General features: G+C 41.8%; 1 protein-coding gene across 3 annotated transcripts; it reads right to left on the bottom strand.

Annotated features, from left to right (window-relative positions):
- Nucleotides 1–5,491: 5,491 nt before the first annotated feature.
- On the bottom strand, nucleotides 5,492–10,346 carry LOC110496005 (protein S100-A6). 3 transcript variants are annotated; one of them, XM_021571615.3, is made up of 3 exons: nucleotides 9,456–10,346; nucleotides 7,267–7,433; nucleotides 5,492–6,153 (listed from the first exon to the last, which is right to left on the bottom strand). In XM_021571615.3, exons 2-3 carry the CDS (start codon nucleotides 7,408–7,410, stop codon nucleotides 5,983–5,985), a joined length of 315 nt encoding a protein of 104 aa, XP_021427290.2. In that variant the 5' UTR covers nucleotides 7,411–7,433; nucleotides 9,456–10,346; the 3' UTR covers nucleotides 5,492–5,982. The 3 variants fall into 3 exon arrangements, with proteins under 3 accessions (XP_021427290.2, XP_036808387.1, XP_021427292.2); XM_036952492.2 differs by having other exon boundaries at nucleotides 9,452–10,295; XM_021571617.3 differs by having other exon boundaries at nucleotides 9,194–9,482.
- Between the last annotated feature and the right edge of the window lie 304 nt (nucleotides 10,347–10,650).

Consider the following 10,650-nt stretch of genomic DNA (forward strand, 5'->3'; position numbering starts at 1 on the left):
GGAGCATGCGTAATAAACCCTGTTACCAAAAAGTGACCACCCCCCAAAAATGTGAAAATTAATGAATAGGCCTACTTTACATAAAACATTATACTGCTTTATAAACATAATACAAAATAACACTAGTGTCTAAAGCAATACTGAAGGCCTTTTTTGAGAACATGAGTTCTCAAGGACATCTATAGCACAGCTGGGATTGCTTTTTTTTCCCATTCAACCTTTTCACTCCGGACGCTTTATCTGGACATGGTTCGTCAGGACCTCCAACAGCCGAAGCTAAGTAGTAACATTAACATGATGTCTTCTAATTGCAGTTGCTGTACTCAAAATATACAGGAGAACGATAGAAGTGCTGCAAGCCCTGCTTCAGACGCAATCGTTAGGCAAGGGTAATTTAAGTGTAGGAAAGGATGAAACAGCCTCTGTGCCACCAGTAAGTACAGATAGCAGTATAAATCCCCTCGCACAGTCCCCACAGACGGACAACTTTGTCATGGCTTCTGGAGGGAAATGCTGTAGGAATGCTCAACCGGTGTCCCTCATTCAGCTGATAGAAACTTTCAACCGGTTTTCCCCATTAAGCAGCGAGTCGGAGTCAGAGGCCGAGCCTTCTCTGGTCTCTACTCCTCCCGTCTGAGACACCGAAGCCTCCCACCATTAGCTCTGACAAATTGAAAACCCTAGTCATTGGCGACTCCATTACCCGCAGTATTAGACTTAAAATGAATCATCCAGCGATCATATACTGTTTACCAAGGGGCAGCGCTACCGAAGTTAAGGCTAATCTAAAGATGGTGCAAGCTAAAGCTAAAACTGGCGTGTACAGACTATGGGGATATTGTTATCCATGTTGGCACCAATGATGTTAGGATGAAACAGTCAGAGGTCACCAAGCACAACATAGCTTCGGCTTGTAAATCAGCTAGAAAGATGTGTCGGCATTGAGTAATTGCCTCTGGCCCCCTCCCAGTTGGGGTGAGTGATGAGCTCTACAGCAGAATCTCACATCTCAATCGCTGGTTGAAAACTGTTTTCTGTCCCTCCCAAAATATAGGATTTTTTTTAGATAATTGTCCCTCTTTCTGGGACTCACACACAAACAGGACCAAGCCTGACCTGTTGAGGAGTGACGTACTCGATCCTAGCTGGAGGGGTGCTCTCATCTTATCTACCAACATAGACAGGGCTCTAACTCCTCTAGCTCCACAATGAAATACGGTGCAGGCCAGGCAGCAGGCTGTTAGCCAGCCTGCCAGCTTAGTGGAGTCTGCCACTAGCACAGTCAGTATAGTCAGCTCAGCTATCCCCATTGAGATGGTGTCTGTGTCTTGACCTAGGTTGGGCAAAACAAAACATGGCGGTGTTCGCCTTAGCAATCTCACTGGAATAAAGAGCTCCTCCATTCTTGACATTATTGAAAGAGATTGTGATATCTCACATCTCAAAATAGGGCTACTTAATGTTAGATCCCTCACTTCAAAGGCAGTTATAGTCAATTAACTAATCACGGATCATAATCTTGATGTGATTGGCCTGACTGAAACATGGCTTAAGCCTGATGAAATTACTGTGTTAAATGAGGCCTTACCTCCTGGTTACACTAGTGACCATATCCCCCGTGCATCCCGCAAAGGCGGAGGTGTTGCTAACATTTACGATAGCAAATGTCAATTTACAAAAAAATATATGTTTTCGTCTTTTGAGCTTCTAGTCATGAAATCTATACAGCCTACTTAATCACTTTTTATAGCTACTGTTTACAGGCCTCCTGGGCCATATACAGCCTTCCTCACTGAGTTCCCTGAATTCCTATCGGACCTTGTAGTCATAGCAGATAATATTCTAATTTTTGGTGATTTTAATATTCACATGGAAAAGTCCACAGACTCACTCCAAAAGGCTTTCGGAGCCATCATCGACTCCGTGGGTTTTGTCCAACATGTCTCTGGACCTACTCACTGTCACAGTCATACTCTAGACCTAGTTTTGTCCCATGGAATAAATGTTGTGGATCTTAATGTTTTTTTCCTCATAATCCTGGACTATCGGACCACCATTTTATTACGTTTGCAATCGAAACAAATAATCTGCTCAGACCCCAACCAAGGAGCATCAAAAATCGTGCTATAAATTCTCAGACAACCCAAAGATTCCTTGATGCCCTTCCAGACTCCCTCTGCCTACCCAAGGACGTCAGAGGAAAAAAATCAGTTAACCACCTAACTGAGGAACTCAATTTAACCTTGCGCAATACCCTAGATGCAGTTGCACCCCTAAAAACTTTAAACATTTGTCATAAGAAACTAGCTCCCTGGTACAAAGAAAATACCCGAGCTCTGAAGTAAGCTTCCAGAAAATTGGAACGTAAATGGCGCTACACCAAACTGGAAGTCTTCCGACTAGCTTGGAAAGACAGTACCGTGCAGTATCGACGAGCCCTCACTGCTGCTCGATCATCCTATTTTTCCAACTTAATTGAGGAAAATAAGAACAATCCGAAATGTCTTTTTGATACTGTCGCAAAGCTAACTAAAAAGCAGCACTCCCCAAGAGAGGATGGCTTTCACTTCAGCAGTAATAAATTCATGAGCTTCTTTGAAGAAAAGATCATGATCATTAGAAAGCAAATTACGGACTCCTCTTTAAATCTGCGTATTCCTCCAAAGCTCAGTTGTCCTGAGTCTGCACAACTCTGCCAGGACCTAGGATCAAGAGAGACGCTCAAGTGTTTTAGTACTATATCTCTTGACACAATGATGAAAATAATCATGGCCTCTAAACCTTCAAGCTGCATACTGGACCCTATTCCAACTAAACTACTGAAAGAACTGCTTCCTGTGCTTGGACCTCCTATGTTGAACACAATAAAAGTCTCTCTATCCACCGGATGTGTACCAAACTCACTAAAAGTGTCAGTAATAAAGCCTCTCTTGAAAAAAACAAACCTTGACCCAGTAAATATAAAAAACTATCGGCCTATATCGAATCTCCCATTCCTCTCAAAGATTTTAGAAAAAGCTGTTGTTCAGCAACTCACTGCCTCCTGAAGACAAACAATGTATACGAAATGCTTCAGTCTGGTTTTAGACCCCATCATAGCACTGAGACTGCACTTATGAAGGTGGCAAATTACCTTTTAATGGCATCAGACCGAGGCTCTCTATCTGTCCTCGTGCTCCAAGACCTTAGAGCTGCTTTTGATACCATCAATCACCACATTCTTTTGGAGAGATTGGAAACCCAAATTGCTCTACATGGACAAGTTCTGGCCTGGTTTAGATCTTATCTGTCAGAAATATATCAGTTTGTCTCTGTGGATGGTTTGTCCTCTGACAAATCAACTGTAAATTTCGGTGTTCCTCAAGGTTCCGTTTTAGGACCACTATTGTTTTCACTATATATTTTACCTCCTGCGAATGTCATTCGAAAACATGTTAACTTTCACTGCTATAGGGATGACACACAGCTGTACATTTCAATGTAACATGGTGAAGCCCCAAAATTGCCCTCGCTAGAAGCCTGTGTTTCAGACATAAGGAAGTGGATGGCTGCAAACTTTCTACTTTTAAACTCGGACAAAACAGAAATGCTTATTCTAGATCCCAAGAAACAATGAGATATTCTGTTGAATCTGACAATTAATCTTGATGGTTGTACAGTCATTTCAAATAAAAATGTGAAGGACCTCGGCGTTACTCTGGACCCTGATCTCTCTTTTGACGAACATATCAAGACTGTTTCAAGGACAGTGTTTTTCCATCTACGTAACATTGCAAAAAATCTGAAACTTTCTGTCCAAAAATGATAAAGAAAAATGTATCCATGCTTTTGTTACTTCTAGGTTAGACGACTGCAATGCTCTACTTTCCGGCTACCCGGATAAAGCACTAAATAAACTTCAGTTAGTGCTAAATACGGCTGCTAGAATCCTGACTAGAACCAAAAAAGTTGATCATATTACTCCAGTGCTAGCCTTCCTACACTGGCTTCCTGTTAAGGCAAGGGCTGATTTCAAGGTTTTACTGCTAACCTACAAAGCATTACATGGGCTTGCTCCTACCCATCTTTCCGATTTGGTCCTGCCGTATATACCTACACGTATGCTACAGTCACAAGACGCAGGCCTCCTAATTGTCCCTAGAATTTCTAAGCAAACAGCTGGAGGCAGGGCTTTCTCCTAGAGCTCCATTTTTATGGAATGGTCTGCCTACCCATGTGAGAGACGCAGACTCGGTCTCAACCTTTAAGTCTTTACTGAAGACTCATCTCTTCAGTGGGTCATATGACTGAGTGTAGTCTGGCCCAGGAGTGTGAAGGTGAACGGAAAGGCTCTGGAGCAACGAACCACCCTTGCTGTCTCTGCCTGGCCGGTTCCCCTCTCTCCACTGGGATTCTCTGCCTCTAACCCTATTACAGGGGCTGAGTCACTGGCTTACTGGTGCTCTTCCATCCCGTCCATAGGAGGGGTGCGTCACTTGAGTGGGTTGAGTCACTGATGTGATCTTCCTGTCTGGGTTGGCGCTCCCCTTGGATGGGCCGTGGCGGAGATCTTTGTGGGCTATACTCGACCTTGTCTCAGGATGGCAAGTTGGTGGTTGAAGATATCCCTCTAGTGGTGTGGGGGCTGTGCTTTGGCAAAATGGGTGGGGTTATAGCCTGCCTGTTTGGCCCTGTCCGGGGGTATCATTGGATGGGGCCGCAGTGTCTCCTGACCCCTCCTGTCTCAGCCTCCAGTATTTATGCTGCAGTAGTTTGTGTCGGGGGGCTAGGGTCAGTTTGTTATATCTGGAGTACTTCTCCTGTCTTATCCGGTGTCCTGTGTGAATTTAAGTATGCTCTCTCTAATTCTCTCTTTCTCTCTCTCTCTCAGAGGAGGACCTGAACTCTAGGACCATGCCTCAGGACTAACTGGCATGAGGACTCCTTGCTGTCCCCAGTCCACCTGTCCGTGCTGCTGCTCCAGTTTCAACTGTTCTGCCTGCGGCTATGGAATCCTGACCTGTTCACCGGACGTGCTACCTGTCCCAGACCTGCTGTTTTCAACTCTCTAGAGATAGCAGGAGCGGTACAGATACTCTTAATGATCGGCTATGAAAAACCAACTGACATTTACTCCTGAGGTGCTGACTTGCTGCACCCTCGACAACTACTGTGATTATTATTATTTGACCATGCTGGTAATTTATGAACATTTGAACATCTTGGCCATGTTCTGTTATAATCTCCACCCGGCACAGCCAGAAGAGGACTGGCCACCCCTCATAGCCTGGTTCCTCTCTAGGTTTCTTCCGAGGTTTTGGCCTTTCTAGAGAGTTTTTCCTAGCCACCGTGCTTCTACACCTGCATTGCTTGCTGTTTGGGATTTTAGGCTGGGTTTCTGTACAGCACTTTGAGATATCAGCTGATGTAAGAAGGGCTATATAAATACATTTGATTTGTTTGCAAATGTTCATAAACGCATGCAAAACAAATCGCTTCACCAACGTGAATCTTCGGTTGGTTCTTTTCCCCATTTATTAGCATTAAAGACAAAACATATCAATAATTCCAAACAGACTGATTGAATTACTGTACATGCACAACACAGTAAATAAATAGCCTACACATCGTGTTTACTATATCACATGCTCTGTGTAGCAGCATTCCTTAGATCTTAATAGCCTAATATATAATAATATATGTAATTTAGCAGACGCTTTTATCCAAAGCGACTTAGTCATGCATATATTTTACGTACGGATGGTACCCGGAATCAATCCCACTACCCTGGCATAGCAAGCGCCATGCACTACCAATTGAGCCAATTTCTGACAAGAGAATCCACCTGGGTGCATGTATTTGAGGATCAGTCTTATAATTGTTGCAGAGTTATGCAACTCTTTGCATCTATGTGTGCATACGGGCATGCGCGTGGACACCGAGGAAGGCGTGTATGCAATTTACTCAATGAGATATGAGACATTATTAATGTGACATGCAGGCCTAATGCAATACACTGCAGAAAGCAGATAGAAGATACATTTTCCCTTCCAGGAAGCAGTTGCACATGCAGGCAAGGGATTCAATCAGGGTGATGTACTCCTTGAAGTCCACAGCGCCATCACCGTCATGGTCTAGCATTGTCATCAGCTCACCCACGTCAGGACCACCCTTCTGCTCATGTCAATGTAATATAGGATCACAAGGAAGACACAATACATTAGTATTTCTGTATTTTGTTGTCATTCACACTGAATTGCTGACACTTCACTCATGTCAAGAGAACATAAGCAGGGGATTAGAACACAAGGAAGACACAATTACATGAATATTTCTTTACTTTGCTGTCATTAGTCCTAAATGAATGAGACTCCATGCAATAAAGAATCAGTCAATCACAATCAAACTTTATTTCAAGTGCATTTTTTATTAAAATCACAACACTTGACAATAAAAAGTAGCATTAGAATAGCATTCGCTGTCTCATGAGGGACCAGTTTCCCAAACATAGATTAAGCCTAGTCCTGGACTTTAAAGCTGGAATACTTAATTTTTGTTTCATTTGGTATGTATTAATTTGTGGATGTCATCACTCATTTTGTATATGTTACGAATTACAATTGGTATTATATGTTACAAGTTGCAAAACATACAATATGTTACGAATTTGCAAATGTATGATACGTTATGAATTTTAGCTATGTAGCTAACTTCAGCTAGCTCACTAACGTTAGCTAGGCTAGGGGTAAAGGGTTAAGGTTGGGGTTAGGTTTAGGAGTTAAGTTATAGGGTTAAGGTCAGTGTTAGGGGAATGGTTAGCTAACATACTAAGTAGTTGAAAAGTAGCTAAAAAATAGTAAGTAGTTGAGGTGTTTCTAATTAGCTAAAATGCTAAAGTTGTCCGGGATGAGACTTAAACTCGCAACCTTTGGGTTGCTAGACAATCGCGTTATACACCCACCAAAGCACCCTCCTTTGATTTTTGCCTTAAGTAACCATCTGTCTTATGTAACCATACCAAATGTAACATATCATTCTAAATGGAGCTTATCAGTCTTACGTACAGTATAATACGAAATGCTCTGAGACCAGGTCGGCTTGATAGGACAACAGAATTTGCACTGTATTTCCTTTTTTTATACCACATTGCTGTTTCCTCACTGCAGATTACATCTTTTTTTTAAAGCATGCTCAATGGACAATCTTAATTGAAAGTGCTTTTTAGTCCAGGATGATAAGCTTTAATGGGGGTCTGAGAAATTGGCCCGAGTTGTTGCATTGACTCACCCCAGTTATGTTGGGCAACTCCTCCTTGATGAGGTTAGTTAGCTCTTTCTTGCTGAGGGTCTTAGCATCTCCACTGCCAGCGTGCTTGTGGAATGCCATGATGAGGGCTCCCAGGGAGGTTTCCAGGGGTGTGGGCTGTGCCATGGTGTCTGAGACTGACGGTGATCCTGGGGGTGGAAACTATTATAAGTAGACTACTAGGCACGCAGCTTACATTTGGAATGCCTTATGTTCTGCACAGGAATAAAGTAAGTAAGTAAAGTACATCATGTAAGTAAGCACTTACTACATGCAGAATATCCATGATAAATTGATAACAGTTTACTCAGACCTATGATATCACACAGGTAACTGACATTTCAACTCGTGTTTCGAATGCATGTAAATTAATGTTGGCGCTATTTCAAATATTTTTCTGAAAAAGTAGTGTGGGTCTAGTAAAGAACCAAATAATTATGAACAGTACATCTTTAGGAAAGAATCATTAACAGTCACACAGCTGTACCCTATGTAGATGAGTGTTCAAAATGACACATGCATGAAGAATAATGTGTTGTTTTCAAACTTATTTTTAAAAGGTTTATTTGATAAATTCCTGCATTCTACCCTATTGATCAATGTTATATTTTACGCGGCCGATTATACAAGGAATATCCACACTGTAAAAAAAATCATGTTATTTTTAGGTAGGGTAGACAAGGGATGGTTATAACAGTTTTTGCATTTTTGTTCATTTTTCAGAGATTGTTTGAGCTACTATATTCAAAATGAGATACGAACAACTTACATCTGTCTGCTACAAATTAGTGTAGGTATTATCTCTCTAAATCAAACAGACACAGTGTGACTTTGTCTCAAATGCAAGGAGTGAAATGTTACAATTTACCCCACCTCCCAGGACAGTGGTAACAGGGCTTAGGGTAAAATGTAACAGTTTGAAAAATTGCATAAATTATGACATGCAACAAAATATTTAAGGTATTTTTTGAGAACATGAGAACAACATTGCCATGTTTAACATTTTGTGTGGCAGAAATAATAAAATACAAATCATAAAATGTGTATTATTTTTATGCTCCATTAACTTTTTTAACAAAAACATGTGTGTGTGCATGTATGTGTGAGGGTGAGTGAATGAGTGATTTTGAGAAAGACAGAGCGTGTGTGTGTGTGTTGTACATGTTCATTCAATCAGATTCACAGTTGGGACAGTGGTATGGTAGTCTTGGGATACAGGCTTGGTGGGCCCATCATTTATATTCCTACGACTGCACCCAGACCTCCTTAGGCTTGTTACAACTAACCATGACCCTTTGCAGTCTTCAGCTAGCTTAATTTTAGCTACATATTAAAACTCTAGCATTGCTGACTTACATTAAAAAAATATCTACACACACTGGTTATAAACCTGATATACGTTTGGTGAATCAAACTACAAAGCAGGTGATACCATCTGCAAAAAACTACTTTCTTACCTCAAAATCAGATTTGTGATAATAAAATCTATCACAGGGTCTTACTTCTTCACATGAGGGTTGAGGATTAAACTGCATGTGCACAGTGAGTCGTGATTCTAATTTGTTCCTGATTGAAGATATTGAGAGTGTTACAATCAACCCATGTTACATCCATCCCCGGTCTCCCCTAACTCCCCTAACTTACTGAAAAATAAGTACAGTATGTTAGCCTACCATAAATTCCAAATAGGTCTAAACTTTGCTTTAACAGTACAGGTAAATGGCAGACAGTATGTTACCTTAAAAACAACAATACTTATTTTTCCCCCCTTTTTTTACAGTGCATGCTACGCTAAAATACACTGATGTAGACCAGCAATTTGTCCAAATAGCCTATTTCAGCGCAAATTGCTGTGTAATGCGACGCCTGTCTCTCACCAGCTTGTTTTCCAAAACAGCGCATTTCTTACCTTCACCTGGAATCTAGCCGCCATGATAGGAAGGTTTCTTCCATGGTTATCGGAGCGATGCTCCCGGAGAGGATAGAAACTGAAAGGGGGGGGGGGGTATTTCTGCCCCGCCACAAGGAGGGTGAGGGGGAGATTTGTCTGCATGCATCATCGTTAGCCTATAAAATGTCAGAGGCTATAACTACAACGGGAAAACAACAAAACATGTAAACACAGACAAAACACACACTGACACGGCCACAGACACAGGCTACTCACGAACCAGAGCGTCCATCATTGAAGCGAGCGTTCAATCCGACTGTGCCTCCTTCGATGAATTACACATGATACCCCTACCGTTATCATAACAATAACAACAGGTGCCATAAAGGCAAATATTGCAAAATAGATATTCATAAATCCTGGAAGATCAGTTAATTTAGCTGAAGTAGGCCCTGCCCTAATAAGGCATCTGTTTTGCGCAGTAAGGTTGGAACTGGACGCAAGCAAATAAGGCTATAGACTACAATATAGGCCTGCAACCCAATAGAAAAATAAAGCCAAATGGAAGAGAGAAAATACATTTGTAACGAAATCAAATGTAGGCACAACGATCATCCGATCACAAAAATGTACAATTCCAAATGCTGCCAGATTATGCGCTTGGGGGGATCCTCCCCGCTCAGACGTCTCCCACCCTTCCTTTACCGAATCGCATCAATTTAGGCAAATCTACCACGATTCAGGGGTTTCTGTCTCTGCTGTTGCTGGCTGGTTACACTGTAATATAATGGGGTGGGGGTAAACTGACTACATGGCCTGAGCATGTGTAGCCTAATAAACCCTGTTAAAGTGGCCTCAATTACGTTGATATTTTAGGCTACAAAATAAATTACTGCTGTTCACCGGAGAAAAAACAGTGGGTTCGCCACTGTCAAGTGGGATTGCAAATATTCATCAACGCGTGCCAAAAAAACACTTTACAAACGTCGTTGGGTCTTTTGTCAATTTATTAACGGCAAAGATAAAACATTTTGTAGCGATCCTCCAGTATATGAGCCATGTTACAATTCCGACCGAGTGACTTAACCCTATTAGCGCGAGGGTGTTTGCCTCTCAACCCAGGCATGCACCAGGGTGTGTTTGCCTTTCTCTTCCCTTCCCCGCCGTTCGGTACACTGGTATCAGAAGTGGGATTTCTATTGGAGAAGCAGTTTATGCCAAACTTCATACTGTCGCCTACTATATTTGTTTAAGTAGTTTAAGTAGTTTTTCTACTGTTTCAATTGCGCTGCCTGTGCGCTCACAGACGCCATACTGGGACAGGACAGATAGCCTACCACGCTTTTGCTGATTTTGACAGAATTTCAGAAAGACACACTAGTTAGGCTATACTTTTATAGGAAACAGTTTCATTAATTTACTAGCATAACCAATGCAACCATGTTAATACAATTTGATCTCAACTATCCTTATAG

The sequence above is a fragment of the Oncorhynchus mykiss genome, chromosome 18, assembly GCF_057628025.1.
Source record: "Oncorhynchus mykiss isolate SJ-2025 chromosome 18, ASM5762802v1, whole genome shotgun sequence".
NCBI classification, from domain to species: domain Eukaryota; kingdom Metazoa; phylum Chordata; class Actinopteri; order Salmoniformes; family Salmonidae; genus Oncorhynchus; species Oncorhynchus mykiss.